This window comes from Anomalospiza imberbis, chromosome 4 (assembly GCF_031753505.1).
Source record: "Anomalospiza imberbis isolate Cuckoo-Finch-1a 21T00152 chromosome 4, ASM3175350v1, whole genome shotgun sequence".
Classification (NCBI taxonomy): Eukaryota; Metazoa; Chordata; class Aves; order Passeriformes; family Viduidae; genus Anomalospiza; species Anomalospiza imberbis.
This window is the reverse complement of record NC_089684.1, coordinates 43,383,678-43,403,062: the sequence shown is the minus strand read 5'-3', so window position 1 is coordinate 43,403,062 and position 19,385 is coordinate 43,383,678. Positions and strand designations below refer to the sequence as shown.

At 49.5% G+C, this 19,385-nt stretch overlaps 1 protein-coding gene and 3 long non-coding RNA genes across 4 annotated transcripts in view; 3 read left to right on the top strand and 1 right to left on the bottom strand.

The window, feature by feature from the left end:
* ANTXR2 (ANTXR cell adhesion molecule 2) overlaps positions 1-6,726 on the bottom strand; it is a 78,998-nt gene extending 72,272 nt beyond the window's left edge. Inside the window, exons 1-3 of the mRNA XM_068188139.1 lie at positions 6,480-6,726; positions 5,889-5,960; positions 3,377-3,448 (exon numbers count right to left, since the gene is read on the bottom strand). Of these exons, the coding sequence (XP_068044240.1) occupies positions 3,377-3,448; positions 5,889-5,960; positions 6,480-6,604 (269 nt within the window). The 5' untranslated portion in view covers positions 6,605-6,726. The remainder of the gene's footprint in view (positions 1-3,376; positions 3,449-5,888; positions 5,961-6,479) is intronic.
* LOC137472772 (uncharacterized) lies at positions 3,373-5,513 on the top strand. Its single transcript, XR_010998405.1, has 3 exons — positions 3,373-4,055; positions 4,153-4,239; positions 5,041-5,513. It is a non-coding gene; the product is annotated as an uncharacterized lncRNA (long non-coding RNA).
* LOC137472770 (uncharacterized) lies at positions 5,711-8,956 on the top strand. Its single transcript, XR_010998402.1, has 2 exons — positions 5,711-6,071; positions 6,991-8,956. It is a non-coding gene; the product is annotated as an uncharacterized lncRNA (long non-coding RNA).
* Positions 8,957-10,404: 1,448 nt separating this feature from the next.
* LOC137472762 (uncharacterized) lies at positions 10,405-18,962 on the top strand. The gene is made up of 3 exons (XR_010998398.1): positions 10,405-10,658; positions 13,860-13,950; positions 15,985-18,962. It is a non-coding gene; the product is annotated as an uncharacterized lncRNA (long non-coding RNA).
* Positions 18,963-19,385: the final 423 nt, after the last annotated feature.

Sequence of the window (19,385 nt, the reverse complement as noted above, 5' to 3'; positions counted from 1 at the left end):
GCTTTGTAACTGCCTCAGACAGCTCCTCCAGCAGCAGTCAGGCAAACACAGTTGTTAATATCCATGCAGATTCCAGAATGGGTGCTCTTAGCTCCTCTGAGTGGGGGACAGCATTCTGTATGTCTTTTCCATGTTGCATTCCACCTATTGAAGTGCTGGAATCTTGAATTATCTCAATGTGATGAGCATACGAGCGCTGGCAGGAGATGGTGGCCCTCACTGAGAATGGATTTATGGTGAGAAATGAGGCTGTGTGCTGCAAGGCAACAGGCTCATCGCTAACAAATGAAGGCAAACAAAACAGGTACTTGGGGTTTGCTGCTAAGAAGGATGTGCAGTAAACAGGAAAACACACACATGTGTCAGTGAAACCGACAGGGGAAGTGTTCTTTGACAAAAAGAGAGATGGCTCCACGTCTGACGAGGCAAGCTGTCGTACTGGTGAAAGGAAACTTTACACGAGCCTCCTCAGATGCATCATTTAGAGAAGGCTTATGCCTTCTAGGCCTCTTAAATACTACAAAGGGTGGATTCACTTAAAATAATTACTCTGCTTCAAACCACATCAGTGGCCAACTCTGCTGCACTTGATACATGCAGCAGAATGCACTCTGCAGACGAGTCTGTTTTGACAAGTTGCCTGGGACCCACGCGCAGGGGCAGCTCACGTGACCGAGGCCCCAAACGCGTCCATGTCTTACACATCCCTGTGAAACCGGGACCAGTCAGTGCACTGCTGGACTAGGGACAAGGACGGGACGGTTGGTCACGTACTCAAGCATCCTAATTTTCCACCTTCACTAACACCATCCCTCTTTATCTCCAGCAGGAGTTTAACCAGGCAGAGGCAGCAGGGCTCGTCCTGGCTGCTGGCACTGGTCAGTGCTGCCAAAGCCAGCTCACAGAAACCTGGACTGCTGCTGGCCAGGACAGCTGGACAAAAACAGAACAAAGGCAGTATCATGCCAGCTGGATGGTACTCCTGAGGGTGTCCCCTGTCCCAAACCACTTGCTTTCCAACAATGAGCCCCAAAGGTGAGTGCACCAATCTTTGTTTACCACTTATTGCACAGTTTCCAGCTCAACTTCAAAAACGTGTGTGTCTCAAATGGGCTTAACCAGTGTGAGAAGGCTGCTCCACCGGGGTGCTGTTGTTATTCTATGGATTTATTGTAGCACTGTGTGTACTGTGATTAACAATGACTTCTCTTTACAGAGTTAGTCACAGCACTGCCCACACTCACAAAATATTTGGGAATTTGGGGGCTTTGGCACTCTGCTGTGGCCTTCTTTATACCCACAGCTTTATTGTGCAGTAAACCCAGCAAGCACTTTGTGCAATCAATCAGAAGCCTAAGGCTTTCCAAAGAAAAAATTCTGCCCTACTTTGATCTAACTGCTGGGAAGAAATTGTGGTTTTCTGACATTTGGGAATTAGCAAGTAAGCCAGGGCAAAAGCATGCCTGCGAGTCCAAAGTGCACACAACAAATCAAGGCCATAATATCCCATAATCACCCTCATAAACACCCATCCCCAGAACTGCAGTGTGCTTTTAGCATCCTTATCTTCTGTTGGGAACAATGGGGGTCAGACAGTCTCAGTATTTTTCCTCTGTTGACTTCTTTAATATCTAAAAGGACAGCTGCTCCAACTGTATCTATCCGTCCTTACCTATGTACATATGGTCACAGTCACCAGTCTCCTTCTCCTTTCTCCTTAGAATTCCCCCTGAACAAGAAGGGTGGCACTTTGCTTCCCCTGACATACGTGCAAGATCATCAGCCAATCCTGAACTAGAGCCAAGCCCCTCAAGAGAACGCACTGGAACTGCAGAGGTTCTTCCTGTGCTTTACACGAGGCTTCTGAGAAAAACACAGTTATGTCCATGGCTCTGAGTATATCACAGACCAGCAATGAAAAAGGCGTTTGTGTCCCTGTGGCTGGCTTCCAGCATCCTGCCCAGCATTTCAAGTGGTCTGTGTGCTATCAGTGCTGCCTCTCAGGCCTGATAAGGAACAGGCCACTGACAGCCTACTGAAATGGAGAGAAAGGACCTCATTGACTTCAGCAGGCCTCAGAACAGACTCAAGTGTCCTCTCCTGACCCCTCTCAAGCCATCTGGAAAAATGGCTTATAAGCATCTCTCTGCCCACAGAGAGCATATCCAGTATCTCAGTCCGGATGGGGAGAAGTGGCTGTTTTCAAGTCAGATCACTTTTTAAATGCTAAAACAGGAGGGGCTCAGAACTGAGTTTTTAGACATCTCAGATGTCAGATGCATTTCTTTAGCATGACATGTGTCTGTTGCCAGCAGCAGGTCTTTTCAGGAGGTGTTGTACTTGTTGTTATGTATTGTTTAAAACAAACAAACAAACCCACAGCAGAGCTAACCAACTACAGCACACCACGTTTTGCACTGACCCTATTAATGGGAGCAGAAAGGACAGACCACCTTACTTCCACCCTGCCACAGGTTGGTAGAGTGATTCCTAAATGGTTTATCCACAGATTAAAAACCCAGAAGGGTGTGCATGGTGGTAGCTTCTGGAAAGAAGGGAGAGAGCCGAGGTCATGTTGCTTTTGAGAAAGCTGAGAGGACACTGAAGGACTCTAACAGCAGTGCCATTGTCCTCTGCTGAGAGCACTCATTCCACACGACCATTTCCCAGTTTCTGTGAGTTCGGTAATTATTTTTGCAATATTTTCTTCTCTACCTGTTTCTCCTCCTTCTGTTGCCCCCACCCATCCTTAAGATATCCTAGCTGCAAATCCTCATTTGCTTTAGAAATCAGAGTGAGCAGCCTTAAATTCTAATGCCTCCAAAACCATCCACTGAAAGTTCAGGCACACCCGTACATCACCACAGTGTCAGAAAGATCTCACACCCTTCAAGTGGCACCAACCCCACTGTCTAAACAGGCCCTGAAGTCCAGATTAGGAAATACAGAACAAAATACCTACCTTATGTGAGAATATGATAAACATTTATTTACCATTTTATGCTTCTCCTAGACATGAAAAAAAATCCTGCTAATCCTCCTATGGAGGCTGCTTTACAAAAGCAAATGGAAGAATCATTCTCGCACTGTGCCAAGAGAGATGCAGAGTCACACCGAGATGAAAACATTACTGCTAGTTTTTCTGCAAAGCCATGGCAGAGGTAACATCAAGGATTTGTTTCCCATCATTCCTCTCCTTCCTTTTTTATGAGGCTAACCAAGGGTATGGTCACAAAATTAAATCAGCTCTGCAGGGCAGCTTCATGACTGGCCACCACTGGGAGGTATCAGTCGCTGTTCCATTCCTATTACTGCTCCTCTGATTCAGTAAGGGCAGAAGGAGGGAGGGGAAGAATTAAAAGAGCAGAGCACTAACCTGTCTCCAGTTAGCGGCATAATGACATGTGCCTGCGTGGAAAACACGATAAACGACAGTCTCATCTTGGGGCTTTAGAAAAGGGAAAGAAGGCAAAAACACATTTCAGAGAAACATACTGATGTACAGCATTTCATTCACTTATTCAGGTCTCATTCACATGATCTGTATCCTCCAGCCTCCTAGGAACGTGCTTTTGAACTACAAACCCCAAATGAGAGGATTTAAAGCATTTTTGCCCGTCTTCTCCTGACCCAGATGCTTGAGGAACAAAGCAGCAAGATTATTACTCTCTCCCACATGACTAGTCTCCGGTGATGTGGCCACCCCACACACGGAAGGTAACGCAGATCCTTTGGAATTGTCAGGGCCACTGGTATAACACCAAGGCAGGGACATGACTTGGTTCCATCTTGCTTCCATGGGTACTAACCAGACACACTTCCCATCTTTGAAACTGACCCTGGCAATTTCCCCTTTTCTTTCAGGATGACACAATGCCTATTTCCAACTCTGCTTTATCAAATCCTCCCAGTCACAGAAGCAGTGCCTACTGACTCCTCAGCCCAGAGAAAGCAGCATGCAGGGTCTTCCAGAGTGAGACTGGGTTTGTTTCTCTGACCAGAGAATTGTGAGACTTGAAAACTTCTTCCCTAAAAGCATCTAGGAAAATGTCGTGGTAAAAAGCAATGCTGTATGAATTTATTTTATTAAGGAATTCAATCTTTTTTTTTTTTAATTTATTTTTAAGAAGGTCACCTGTCTCTTTATACAAGGTCGCAGGGAATCATATCAAATTAGCAGTGGAAAACTTTCAGGAGTTGCCTGATGCTCTGGAGGCCCAAGACAGGAATTTTCGCAAGGTAAGTTGTAACATCTCTCCTGCATGATTTTAAATTTTATTCATCACAATTTTACTATATTCACTACCTTTGTAATTTACTGTATATAAGTATTAGCACTAATCAGGTTATGGTTAGTAAGAACTTAACACCTGAAAAGCTGAATGACCATATGTTTTCAGTCCACTGTTGGCACCGATGCAACTTAAAAATATTGCCATCAAGGGAATGTAAGTGCTGCAAGTCTGCACAGAAGTGCACAGACCTCAGGTTTAAAAACCAGGCTTGCAGTCCATCCATAATGACTCTGTATAGCAAAACCTGAGAGGCTCTAAAATAAATCAGAATTGAAACAGAAGGGTTATCACCCTTTTGAGCCACCAAACAAAACTGAGTACTTGCAATCCCACCCTCTGGCAATTGCATCCCTGCTTAGTGATTAGTGCAAGGCCTCCCAGTTGGAGATGCACCCCCACGTGCCATACCCTCCAAGTTACGCTTTAGCCAGCTTCTCTTCAGGATCCCCACAGAACCTTTCTCTCCACAAGCCAGCCTGTCCATGCCTCCTCTGTGAGCACTCGGACACTTGGATGGGAATGCAGCCAGACCACCACACAAGCATTGCAAGAGGGAGTGTCACTTGGCTGGAGAAGATGCTGAACCAAAAGATTTCCACTGAAATCTATCCACCCTCTCAGAGTGGGCCAATGTTTTACCACCTACCCAAAGAAATCCTGCTTTGGTATCAGGCTCTCTTTTTGGTTTGTTTGTGGTTTTGTGTTTTTTTTGGGTTTTTTTGTTTTTTTTTTTTTGTAATTCCAGAGTTTACAAGACAACTTTCAAAAGTTTCTGTGGCCCCCTGGACAGAAGTTTTACATAAGTTTACAGAAAAGTTGCTTTTTACAAGATGAAAATAAGCAATATTTACTTATAAAAGCCTATTGGATCCTTTTCTTAGCAAGCCAGCATTATAACTGCACTCTGTACTGGGTTTTCCTCAGCAAATCCTACCACACCATCTCTCCCTATGTGTGGTGAGAGATTCACTCAGTTTATTCAGGATTTTGTTGTCGGGTTTTTTAAAGCAAAGCACTGCAATCCTCAGCTGTTTGTACAGAGCAGTCAGCCAGGATGTACAGCAGCTATTTCAAGAGGAGCTGGACTTGCCCGACAACACTGCTGACAGTAACAAAGTTGATTATATGTAAGTACAACAAATGCACTGTTACATGGCATGGGCACCCTCTGAGTTTGAGCTTTAACATTGCTCTCTTCCTTTTGACCTGCACTATATATTAACGAGTATGTTTGACTGCCTCTTCATGCAGATTTCCATGAACAGAATTTGAGCAGTACACCATCAGAAACTAGGAAAATGGTATATTGAAAAAAAAGTTTAAAAAAACATCAAATCACATTTGAGAGTCATTTAAGAGAGTGAGTATTTAGACAACATAGTGTCACCTTTCTGCTGAGCGCCAAGCACAAGAAAATAAAGTAAAAGTTTCCAATATTTTCCAGCAATTTGGGTCTTAGAAGCCAAACTTTTAAAGTGTTTGTGGAACACATCCCCTTGAGCTTGCAAAAGCACGGGGACTGTGGGGGGAGGGTTTAACACAGCCCAGAATTACTCCAGCATCACCTCGGGTGTCACAAGCAGCACCACGCACCTCACAAATCTTTCTGTCAGCTGATATACAAAATCAAATATCTCTCGCCAGTTCGTCGCCACGCTCCCAGACCTACAAGAGAAAACCAGAGCACATCAGCGGCCTGATCTGGGGTGACATTTCAGGGAGAAACTGACAATATTCGCGATTCCAGACATCTCGAGGTACCCCCAGCTCTTGCTGGTAAGTTTGTCGCCCGGGCCCCGCTCCCTCTTCGCCCTGAGGGCGATCGCGGCCGCCGAACTTCCCCGCAAAAGCCTGGGCGGGCGGCAGATGCTGCCGCCGCTCGTTCTTCCAAAACCTCCGGCCGCAAACGCACCTCCGGTGGGAGAACTTCCACGGCCCCCTCTGCACACCCCCTCAGGAGGTCCCGGCAGGATTCCCGAACTTCTTTCCCGCCGAGCCCCTCACGACGCCTTTCCCGCCGCTTTCCCTCACAGCGCCCCCCGCGCGCGCGGCCCCTCCCAGCGACCCCCGCTCGCGCGGCCCCTCAGCCCCACGCAGCGCCCGAACAAAAGCGGCGGCGCCGCCGCCCCGATCCCCGATGGCGGCGATTCCCCCATCCCCGCCCGCGTCTGCCTTCCCGCTTACTTGTCCAAGACGAAGTACATGTCGAAGGCTCCGTGGCACGACGGCTCGCCCGCAGCCGGCGCGGCGCCGGCGGGCAGCGGCGGCAGCAGCAGCGGCAGCAGCACCAAGGGCACGGCCCCGGCCATGGAGTCTGCGGGCGGCGGAGAGCGCAGGCGGGCGCTGCCGTGCTGCCGCTCGCCGGAGTGGCCGCCCCTCGCCGCCGCCACCGCAGCTCGCCCGGCCCGGCCCAGCACGGCCCTCCCTCCCCGCGGCGGCGGCGGCGGGCGGCTGGGGCGGGGGACAGGGCGGGCGGGCTCGCACCGCCCCCGCTCGCCCGGCCTCTGCGTCCCCCTTGCGTCCCGTCAGCCGCGTCACTCCGGTTCGTGGTGCTGCCGGCGTTGCACGTGTGCCAGAGAGTAAGCCCCAAAGAAATGTAATGTCGAGGGGGGTTGGGGATTGCACAATCACCACAGAATTGTGATTTTGAAACAACAAAAGCCCCGTCCTAACAGTGATCGCGTGTCTCCCACAGGCTGCGGAGGTGAATCAGACTGCAAAAAGGATCTTGTTTTTCCCTCCACAGGAGGAGATGGTGAAGTCAGTGTCATCCTGCTGGAGAGTTTTCCTGTCATCTCACTTCAGCCCCATTCCTGCTGTCTCTGGATAGTTCGCTGTAGCCACAGCACTCTGACCTGACACATCCGTGTCACAGTGCCTTCTCCACGCCGATCCCAATGCCAAGCCAAGCCTCCCTATGATGCAAGCTGGAAACATTACCAAAGCCCACGGACCAGCAGTGAATAATGTCAGCCAGAGATCTGGCTCACAAAGTTCTTAATGCCTGTGAGCTAGCAAGGCCAAAGGGTAAGCAAGCGGTGTTTTACAGTCTCCGTGGATACACAAAACATGGAAGATTAAGGACAGTTCAGCCTGGGCTTTGCCAGAGACCCAGCCAAAAGAAAGGCCGAGCAGAGGCTTGTGAGACAATAGAGGAAGCTTGCTGAGCTTCCCAAAACCAGCTGCACTCTAGCTTTCCAAGCTGCATGAGTCCACCCCAAGCCCCAGGAGCACTCGCCTTGCCTGGGAGTACGTGTCATGTTATCCAGATGTTGGAAATCTTGCTTCAAGCACATGTGACCCCTTGTGTTTGGAACAAGTCTCCACTGCCAGTTCACTCTTTGCTTGTTTCCAAGTGTGTGAATTCCTCTTTTAGCTTGTGGTTTCTGCTGAAGAAGCAGATAAATTATGGCTATTTTGCTGGAATGGCTGGATGAGAGGGAGATAGGCACATAAGACATACAGGGCAGTGGCTCATGGCTGTTTGGCTTTTTTCACACAAGGGGTGGAGCCTCCTTTCCCGGTTCCCAGAACTTGGTCGCTGATGCTTGACTCTCTCCCCAACCTCTTCCAGTGCCACAGAGTTGCACAGGGTGCCCAGCCCCATCAGGGCAGGCGTTTTTCCCTGTGTGTACACAAACCCTCAGGAAAGCAGCCTCCTGAGCTAGTATCTTCATGATATCCCAGGAGCCAGATGGGGCATCAGCGGCTTGCCGATGCCAAAACAAACCATGTTGCAGCAGCAGGAGGGGACCTTGGCTCTTGGCTGCACCGAGGGACCCAGGCCAGCTGCAGACCTCTGCCCCAACCCCAGCTGAGTGTCCCACTGCCTCTGCGTGTTGGTTCTGCATCTGGAGCAGGCACAGCTTGCCTTCGCTCCCCATCCCGCCCGTCTGGAATCCAGGTCACTTGCACGAGGACCTTCTTTACACTGGCTTCTTGTGCCTGGGGGCTGGGACAGCAGGGAAGCCAGGGGGAACAGGGAGAAACCGCCTTCAGTCAAGGAAAACAGAACTCTTAAAAAAATACAAAGTAACCCAGCCCTAGAAGCAGAAGGTTTGACGTGGATGGTCCATGCGCAAATGAACTCCAGTTCACTGCCAAGGTTTACTGCAGAGAAAGTAGTAAACAGAACAGCTTACAGCACCTTTGGGGTTATGCAGTTCCCTTCTTCATCTCCAGCACTTGCAGATGATTTCCCCACATGTTGTCCCTTAACATCCACCCACTCCCGCCTTCTTTTTGGCACAGGCTGGTCGGGAAGACCTCAGGCAAACGGTGCCAAAGCGAACTCGTCATATTTGGGGAGCAAGCAGTTGGGAGGAGAAGTCACCCTTGCTGTAACCTGGCTGTGAGCCTGGCCCTGCTCGTGGGTCCTCAGGAATGCTGCAGCAGAAAGGTGGTGCCTGGGGGGGAAATCCTTCAGTGCTGTGGTGAGATGACCTCAGGACTGGAGTCAAACAGCGGCTTGGTGGCTACACAGGCTGCCTTTTCCGTAGACTACAGAGGGTCAGGAGGACTTTGTTGCTTGATAAATCCAGTTCAGGTCCAGGATACCTCTGCCCAACAGCTGTGAGCCCGCCTGCTTTCTTCAGGATGTTCAGTGATTGCCAGCATTTTGAAAAATCAGACTTGGGTGTGTCTGTGAGTGCAGCTGCCATGCTGATTAATTAAATCTCCTTTCTGACTCAGGTCTGGGATTGCCTTTCTGCCAAATGATCCAGGGGCAGCATGGAATGGGACAGCTCCACAGCACTGGCACCAGCCAGTGCTTCCAGATACTCTGAGCTGTGGAAACCCAAGGACAGGTGATGATGATGATGGGGAGTCTTGAGCCAGGGCAGCTCACAGGAAAATATTTTTCTTCTCCCCTCACAGGATATGAACCACACATGGAAGTCTCATGCTTTATAAAAGGAAAGAGAAACCAGAGGGGCTCCAGCAGTTACACAACATGCAGGAGCTGTTTGAGAGCTGCCTCCTGAAGGATTAACTACAAATCCTTGTTCCCTTTACAATTGTAGCCTTGTGTCTGTGCACATCCTGTAAAGCAGCATAGAAATTAATAAATAAAAAGGACAGCATTAAGTAACACAGGAACTCTCATGTCCATGTGGTACTGCCTGCATCATCCAGATGGAAAGTATCTGTCTAGACAAATCTGGGAATTATGCAAGCTCAGAATTCCTGAATAGGTCTTCTTTTCCAACATCATAGAACATTTGCAGTGCCCACTGAAAATACTCACAGAAACACAGGGGGAAGAAACCCTTCAATTCCAACAGCCAGAAAACCTAAACACTAGCAGTATGTTGGATGAGAGAAGGTATTACTGCAGGAATATGGAGCAGTGTCCCTGCTGTGTGCACACTGACTCATCCCTGAGGAGCCAGGATGATCCCTGGTGCTCCCTCCTGTCTCACCAGAAGCGGAGCAGGCTCCGTTGAGCTTCTTGTGGTTCTCTGCTGCCTGATGCCCTGGACAAGGCGCAGAGACGCTTGTTTCCACTTTTCCAAAGCTGTTTGTTTCTGCGGTGCTCAGACAAGCAGAAGGAATGAAAACAAAGAGGGAAAGATGGCCTGTCCTGGTGCAAACCACAACAGCATAAAAATAAATCACTCTGCCTGGGAGAGCAAAAAGAAAAGCAGGACGGAAACATGGAAATCCCACTCTGGCCCGGGAGCTGCTGCTGGCTCTGAGCAACGCCCAGGGATCACTGGGGCTGGGAGTTTAGCACAACTCTAGAGTTGTAGTGACCCTTTTTGGTGTTCTTGGGAAACAACGGCCTGGCCAGAGGAGACAGAAGAATGGAGCAGCCAGGAACTCTCCCTGCAGAGCAGTGCAACCCAGGGAAAAGATGACACAATTCTCAATATTATATGGAGAAAAATTGTTTTTTAAAAAGCACGAGTTGTGATCCAGCAGTCATCCAGTTTGTGGCAGTTTTATCACTGACTCCAGGGGGACAGGTTCAAACCTTCCACGGGTACATCCAAACAGAAATATCACTTATGTTCAGTTTGGGGTCACACTGGAGGAAAGGGGGCTGACGTTTATCCATCTGGCCTGGCCCCTTTGGCGCTGCAAAGGAGAGCAAGAGAGAGCATTGTGTCAGTTCTGTCCTGCCAGGTCCAGGAGAGAGAGAGTAAGGAGCTACTGGGAGGCTGAGTGATAAAACAACTGCTTGTACCACTGTTTGGGGGCACTCAGGGCAACATTTATGCAGGGCCAGGGGGGCTGCAGCAGGACATCGTGCCTGAGCCACCGTTGGATCAGCAGCCCGGAAAGCAGATGTGCCAATTTCCTGTCCTTGATGATGATGGGCCCTAATTACGCCAGAGCTGTGGCAATGTCCTTTCTAGTGTATGACCCCTAATTTGGTTTCATGAAGTCGTCTGTGCCAGGTTCTTCCGGCTGCAAGGCTGGGGTGAGTGACAGTCACGAAGAGCCGTGTGCTCTGTGTGCCCAAACACCTGGCCTGTGCTTTGAACAAACAAAATTCGACTGGGATCAAACAAAATTCAGGCAACCCACTGGGAGTTGGGTCATTTGCTTGGCTTGCTTTACCTCTTGCAGGTTATCATGCCTGCTGACAGGGAGCTCTCTGCGGGGGAGGGGGAGCATTCCAAGACAGGTGTAGGCACTCAGCAGAGACCAGCACTTCAGAGAGGCTTGTGGGGGGAAGAATTTTGGAACTGGAGGGGAAAACCCCTCCCTTTTGTTTTCCCACCAGGGAGATTCCCTTGCTAGCATTGCTGCTGGTGCTTTTTTCAACTTTTCACTATTCCTTTCCATGGTTTTTGCCCGTTCATTTGGGGCTTTTTTTCCCTTTTTCCCCCCTCATTTTCTGTCCCACTCATAATTTGAGGAGTTCTCGAATTTTGAAGATTGCCAGCAGAGCCTTTTTTTTAGTTTATGTATCTAAACAGAGGCTTTTATAAGTTTGGGAGAGGCTTTTGCAATGGCATTGTGGGAGGTTTTTCAGCTTTGAGGAAGCTTCTTGGGGTTTAGAATTTTTTTTTCTTCCCTTCTTTTCCCCAGGAGTTCTCTGTGTAATTAGACATTTGTCCTTTCGTGTAGATCCCGCTTTGCATGGGTGGGGTCACTGCTCCTGAGCCCAGCCACACCCCCCAGGAACTGTTTGTCGTTCCTTGATTGTGGGGCTCTGATTATTGTACCAGCAGCTCCCATCTCTGGGATCCCCAAGCCTGGGGATCACCCGGGATTGCAGCTGCGGCTGGGAGAGGATGGTGCTTGGGCATTTGGCACAGAGGTGCCGTGGAGGTTTGCAGGGCAGTGAGAGGAGGAGGTACTGCTCCCAGGACATAAGGGATGCACAGCAGGGGCTTGGTGGACACGTGGCACCTGCTTCTTCCTATGCCTGGTGGAGCAGGTGCTGTCCTGAGGAAGACATGGTGCTGGCACAGGTGGGACTGGGGTCTGACCTGTGGGAGCCTGGTGCAGGAAAGAGCCTGGAGAAGGAGGGTTTGGGGCTGTGTAGCACTAAGAGGAGCAGGTGGAGAGATGCCAGACTTTTGGTGGAGTTTCTGCGGGGGCTTGCCTGCAGATAAGAGGCAGTGCACATGGGAGGAGGGCTGGCTGGAGGTGGTATTGCCATGAAAGGGGATGGAGGCTCCACAGTGGGACTGGGTGGCAGCTTGTGCCACCTGGGAGCTGGAGAAGGGCTCTGACCTGCTTTTTGATGCAAGTGAGGGAAGGAACACTGTGGAGTGAGGCTCTAGGTGCTGAGCATGCAGAGTGGGGGGGACTGGAGAGCCATTGTGAGGGGTCAGACAGCTCTGAGGAATTCTTGAGCAGGTCCTTGTGACACGGCCAGTGTGGGAAGAGCAGAACTTCCAACTGTCCCTGCTGGTCCAGGATGCCATGTACACACTGGGGTAGATGGATCTGAGATCACTGTGAGAAGGATTGTCCTCTGTGGGTGCACAGCTTCTCAGGGGCAGGCTGGCTGTGTGCCTGAGGCTAGGAGAGGTGTGCAGCAGGATGTAGGGGAACTTTGTCACCACACAGCTAGAGCTGAGCGCTGGGGCAGGACAGCCAGAGTGGCTTGGTTGAGATCACAGTCACAGAATATTCCAAGTTGGAACGGACCCATGAGGATCATTGAGTCCAGTTCTTGAGTAAATGGCCCGTGTGGGAATGGAACCCACAACCCTGGCATTTTAAGCACCAGGCTCTCAAGAACCGAGCTAATTTGGGGTCAGCTCACTTCAAGGTTTTAAGACCCAACTAGAGTTTTGATCTGGTCTTGGTGTTGGCCCTGCTTTGAGCAGGAGGTAAAACCATCCAAGGTACTTTCCAACATAATTGGGTGATTTTCCTTCTTGCCTATTGCCCCTGTGCTTGGCTGCAGCACTATTCCTCTGCCGTGTGTAATGTCAGGTTAGTGAAGATTTGTACACCAAACTCCAGCCAGACCGTCTAGAGGATGTGCTTGGGGCAACACCACTTTGAGAAGGTGGGATGGGGTTTTTATTGCACTCATCTCCTGGCTCTGCTGCTGTCACACCGCAGGGCAGGAAGGGTGCATGTGGGAGTGTTTGCTGGCTGACTCAGGGCCCTGCCTGGTTATTCACCAGCCAGATCACACCAGTGACTTGGCATATATCAGCCTTGCCCTGTTCATGTGAGCTGTTCCCCTGGCTGCCTGGATGACAAGTGTTTCTGATCACCAGTGTGACTGTGCTGGCTTCAAGACAGGAGTGAAGTGGCTGGGATGTGTCTTATCTGACTGGTGTTTACATCTGTGTGACTCTGAATTACCTTTTCCTCAATTTCTTCACATGTAAGAAGTTTAACTTATATGCACTCGTGTCCTGTTGTCTGTCATTCAAGGTTTTATCCTTTTCTCTTCTTCCTGTGTCTGGGCAGTTAAGATGGGTGGAGGTGGAGCAGTGTTGACTGGATTGCAGGCTTCATTTTCTGCAGTGCCGTTGGCAGAACAACAAATGCTACAAGGGTAGGAAGGGTCGAGTCCCTTCCCCCAGGGACAAGCTGGTGAAGCAGCTTGGCAAGGACCTTGTATGTTTTAATGGATCAGCTTAGCAGGGTGCAGAAGATGGTGTGCTTGGAACTGGTTTTGGGGAGCAGGTAGAGTTGCCACATGGCAACAGCCACAGGAAGAGAGCTGGGGTACTAAACTGTCATCCCCCATGGGGCAGTACTTTCATGGTCCTATTGAATTCTTGTGCCTGTAAGAAGGCCTTTTAAAGGAAATGTTTAGCTCAGCAAAGCTAACCAAGAAGCAGAATAGCTCATGGTACAATGGTGCTATGGCACCATAGCCCAAGACACCTGTAGTGACTCATGTTGAGCAGGAAGGGCCTTCAGTCCCTGCTGAGGATATGCAAAGACGTGGTTTAGTTCCTTGGAAAACTCATTTCCTGAGTGAGAGACAGTGATGAGTTGGTGTGCATTCACCTGGGCAGCTCATCTTGTGGCACAGACAAGCCATGGTGCATAAGCTTGGTAGCTCCCTGCCAATCCTGTGCTCTCCCTCTCCCTCTACTCAGGAGGACTTACTTGTTTTGCTTGCTATTCCAGGATTTTGTGCTCCTGCCCTCGCAAGAACCATCAGAACCAGCTGTGCTTCAGAGAATGAGCCAGAGTCACCGTGGGCTTGGAGAGGTACTAGGTGCACAGAGAGCAAAAGAAATGGGAGATGGTGTCAGCTGCAGTGAGTAGGCAAAAGTTCCAGGTAGATGGGGTTTGTTTGGAACCAGGCTAGTGTTCTGCAGTTAGAGTTATGCCCTTAGAAATAAAGTTTACTTGGGAACTCATCAGCGAGGATCAGTGTGCCAGCAATGCCTACCCCCTTCAGGACTGCATTGCAATCTCAGCCTGTGTTCTCAGCACCTTCCCTGTTACCTGCCTGCCACCCGGGTGCTGGCTCAGGCTGGAAGCACAGGAAATGGCAGTCAGTTCTCCACAGTTTGGCTGGGAGAGCTGAACAATGTGCACCCTGAGTCTGCTGTGCTCGGCACATTTTTTCCCATTAGTTTTGGAGCTGCTTGCAGGCACCAAGTGCAAGGTTGGCCACAGGAAGGAGTTACAGACAGAGCACAGCTACTCTGAGCTAAAAACATGGCAACTGTTGATCAGCGCTGTCTGTGCTTATCTGCAGGAAGTAAGGAATAACCCCCATAAATCCTGTCCTATAAATCAAACCCTCCTGAGCTCAGCTCTCATGAGCCACGTCACAGATCCTGGATCTGTGCAGGAAAAGGTGCAGCTGAGTCACCAGCAGGGAGTCAACACTTTGCTGCCTCAGGGGAGCAGTTTGCACACACAAACATCAGCTTGCTCTGTCCTTGTCTTCAGGCACACCGTACACACTTTCCCAGATGGGCAGGTGACATTAGTGTAAGGTATGACACTGGATGTGCACGTGAGTAACATGTGTGAGTGAGAGTGCTGAAGGGGGTTGGTGTTGTCTGAGGAATCAGCGGGAGAGATCCAAGTCCCCTAGAGGTTGCTAGCCAGCATGGGCATGTGTTAGCAAGGCTGAGTGGCCACAGCTATGGCACTGGTTCCTTGCAGCCAGGGCAGCAAACCTTGGGGGTTAATATTCACTCTTCCAGTTTCACTTAGACTGGAGTGTCCCGGTGTGATCACTGGAGGAAAAGAGTGCTTGGAAGGAGGCGTGGAGCGTAATGCTGCATCCTGGCAGCACAGCGAAACTGAGTCTGTGCAGCATCCCGAGGGTCTGGATACATCACCCAAACTAACCCTCACCTGGAACTGGAAGCCAGCATAAAAATAATGGCAGTTTTCTCTGGGGTCTTGGCTTGGGTTCCTCCCCCTGTCCTGCCTTACAGAATAATGTGCCATCTCTGCTGCTGTGTGGTGAGAGACAGTTCGCATCTTCGGGTGGAGATTTTAGGGGTGTGCAATAGGAAGGCTTAACTCTCTGTGCCTTGTTGTAAAGTTCCTAGGCATCCTTGAATAAGATGCATAACAAGAATCACAAAACAGAAAGCTGAAAACACCAAAATAAAACCCAACCAAAACAGGCAAAAAAACCCTCAAAACCAGTTTTTCAGCTGTTGTGCTGAGGGAATTTTCATTCAGCATCTTGTAGGCAGTGTTTCATGTCTTGCAGAATGAAAGTTACTGAATGTAGCTCATCAAGGCAGAATGCTGTGATATAATTTAGAAGCTCATTAGAGATCATAATCACAGTGACAGATGTTGGTGGGAAGTAGGAACTATCACAAAGAAAAATAGAGAGCTGTTTGTCATGAGGGTACTAGATCATAAGGGGCAACATTTTCTGAGATATCTAAGGGATTTGATTATCACTTGGAGGTTTCCATCTAGATTTCTTAGTGTATAAATTGCTTGGAAAATAGGATCGAAACACTCAAATATTGAAAGGCCTTTTCAAGACTTTGCTTGCAAGAACAGAAATTGAAATTGTGTCTACTAACCCATGTTGGAGAAGGGCATGCCCTTCTCTTGGGTGACCTATGCATACCACAGCATCTTTGAGTGTCAAATGCTGTGGGACGGGAGCTGGCTCTGAGGTGGGAGAGCTGTGCCTGGGTAAGGAGCAGTGGAAACAGCTGAATTGTGCAGGTAGCTGGAGCATGGGCTGGTGGCATGTGCTGCAAAGAAAAAGACATTTAAGGGCAGCCAAAAGGTGTTATTGGCCTGTTACTGGGGTAAGTGTGAAATCATCACCAGCTTTGGAGATGTGCACTCTTCCTTTGTGGCACCCACTTCCTCTTGGTTGCACCATCAAGATTGAGACAGACTCTGCAGACCCTGTGCACGAGAAGTGACTCGGATGTGGCTGCCAGCATGAGAGGCTCGTGCGTGCACAGCTCTGTGGGGACAGAGCAGAAATCCTGGTCTGTCAGAAATCCTGGGTGGCAGGGCCACAGCAGGGGGTTGAGCCCCCATTGCTAGTGCTCCTGTGTGATTTGGAAGGGCAGAGATGGAAAGGGTGCCGGTGGGCAGCTTTGGGAAGTGGAACTGCAGGGCCTTAGTAGTGGAAGTAGGTTAACAGAATCATCATCAGACTCCGCTGGCATGTGGGCTCACTGGGGTGTGAAGTCACCTGATGGAAGCATTGCCCAATGACAGAAATCCCCTAGCAGAAGATGAGCTTTTGTTGCTGCAGTGCTGTTCTTGTGAGGTGTTCCATCTGCTTTACAAAGAGTGTCTGACTGAGCCCAGCAACACATCCGTGAGAACAGCATCTCTAGTGACAGCTTCCAGCTGTCTAGCAGATGAGAGCACCCAGGTGTCATGGCAAATGGGGAGGGAATTATAACCATCCCATTTCACTGAGAGAGGGATGCTCTTGCAAAGACAAAAAGGGACCACCTAGTTGGTATGTTTGACAGCTGGATGTCCTTAAGTAGGCACTAAAAATGAGGGTGCAGAGTGTGGTGTAAGTTCACACAAGCAAATGTAAGAGAATAAGTCAAAATAGTTGGATTAATTATACCTTTGGAATGTGGGCTAAGAAATTTTAGACAGTTACTGTGAATGATCTTTAAACTTTTGTGTTTGAAAGAGGAGAACCCAGCAGGACCACCTCGGGGCTCAGCCTGGCACAGCCGTCCCGACTCTCGGTGGCCCTGGCAGGGCAGGAGGGGCTGCCATGTGCCACAGGGCACAGAATGCAGTCAGAGCCCTGAGCTGGTGCTGTGGCACAGATGATCTCCATAAACTGTGATGACATTAATCTAATGTATGCGTTCTCCTACAAATGTGACTACCAACAAATACAAATCCTATGCAAATCAGGCGCTCGCACAGTATGTGCAAGTGGCTGAACATCTGAGGACTCAAATATTATATCAGAAGTTGTTCACAGACGTGCCTGTTCCAAAATTTGCTGTTACACCGCCCTTCTGTGTTCCCATGGGAACTCTCAGGTAAGGGAGAAATGTGCTTCCTGCTCCCCTTCAGCTAAGAGGAGTTTGTGAAGTAAAACATGGCTTCCCTGCTGGATTCCTCCTCCAGCCTGCAGCTCCTTCAGATGCCCAGTTGCCAGGAAAGACTCCCCCAGCCTCTGTAGTTTCCCCTTGGCGTGGGGGAAAGGTGGATGTTAAGCATTCCTCAGGAAAGGAAGCGGTACCCTCTGCCAACTGGCAAGGAGCAAGTGCTGGCACTAACTGCGGGAGAGAAATTATTCACTCATTCTGCAGGAGCACGTATTGGGAATCCCTCTTCCAGTCCTTGCCTGGCTCTTCCAGTTGTGCCTGCTGTAGCCCAGGCACTTGAAGGGACCTGGTGGTTTGTGTCCCCAAGGGGCTGGGAAGATCCTTGGGATGGTGCCTCTCAGGTGAGAAATCTTTGCATCTCTCAACCGAACAAAGAGGGAAGCTGAGAGCTTTGCCAGAGGTTGCAGGAAGGGAAGGAGGGAGTGAATTTACTGCCCCTCAGCCAGCACCATGGGGTATTCAGGTTGCAACAGGAAAAGGAATAGGTAGGAACAAGCGTGAAGTGTGCAAGAACACCAAGTGTAAAACCCCTTAGTCCATATTTTGGGGTTGTTTTGGGTTTTTTTAAGTTGCTGCGGAAAGCTCAAGTGTTTCAAAATGGTGCTGGATCTCATAAAATGAAGTCTGATGGATTCAGCAGGGTTCACAGAAACACCCCAGGAAGAACAGGGGGGAAAAAAACCCAGTAGCTCATGTACAGGCAGTCAGAGGTGATGCCATCCAGGTGGAGGGACTGGGGTGCAGAGACGTGGGTCTCAATGAAAACAAGTAATAGGAGAGGCAGAAGGATGCATTGTTATAAATACCCAGTTCCTCAGGTTATTCTTTCCTGCTGAAACCATAGTTGCTTGTGCAATCAAGGCAGGGAATTTAGGAGAGGGAGCAAGCCTGTCCAGATGATTATATCCCACATGAAGACTGTTCGCCCTTAAAAGTGGCCAGATTTTGTGGTGGCACAGGGAGACTGCTTGATGGGAGCTGGGAATGGCCCTGGAGAGGGGCCTGTCCTGGCACAGGCACTGGGTGTTTGCCTGACTTGAGAAAGGGGGTGCCTCCAGAGCATGGGAGTACAGCTTGAAGGGGTAGTTGGGTTTTCCCTGATGATCTAGAGCTCATGGGTACAATGAACAATGTACCATGAAACCCCTTCCAGCTTTCCCCTCACTATCCCCTCTGTGCTCTCGGCTCCTCAGAGGGTTCCAGGGTTCTGCTGACTTCTGTGCTGAGAGAAAATAATCTGGTGTCTCTTAGGCAGTGGCAAATTGTGTTGGCTGAGATCACATTTACTCTCAGCCGAAGCCTGCAAGTATTCCATGCATAGCCCCCCTTAATGAAAAGCCCCAACCTCTGCCAGCAGGTTAAGAGTTAGGGCCAGCAACCCCTGGCATGTCGATAAATCTTTGTCCTGAGCTCATCAAATCCCCAGCCTGCTCATTCAAGAGGGATTCACAAGAGGTAATACAAGACTGACCTTTGTTCTGCCATAAATGCGGACACACGTGAACCAGCTCAATCAGCGGACTCTTTTTTTTTGGCTCCCTTCACTCGGGGTAGTTTGTCTCACCCAGCAGCTGCAGGATCACTGCAACATCCTGGCAGCACGGTGCAAGGTGCTAGCCTTTCCCTGTCCCCTCCTTTGTCAGCTCCTTCAGGTGGTTTTTCCCAGGCTGCCCCTTTTTGACTCTGGGGGACTGTTTTTCCCTCTCCCCATGACTTCCTGTCTTTCAAAATACTTTGTAATTTTGACAATGTTGATTTTTACTGCAGTAAGGAAAAACGTGGCCTTTTTTGATGGCCAGATTGCATGTTTGTTTGTTCTTTTATTTTTGGCTTCTTAGAGCTTTTTGCCACTTTCACTTTCTAATTGTCTCTTTTTCTAATCCAGGCACTTATGCTCAAAGCCAACATTTCTTATGGCAATTTTTTATCACCTGCTGGCTAGAACAGATTAGGAAAAAACGTATTCTGGCTGAAGGACCTACAAAAGTAGGAAAACATAAAGGCTTAATTGAAGGGTTTCTTCTGTGATAGAATAGAAAAAAAAAACTGTGTTTAGCGGTGAAAGACCTGGCTGCAGGCAGAGGTCTGGCTTAAGCTTTAGAACAGAGTATCT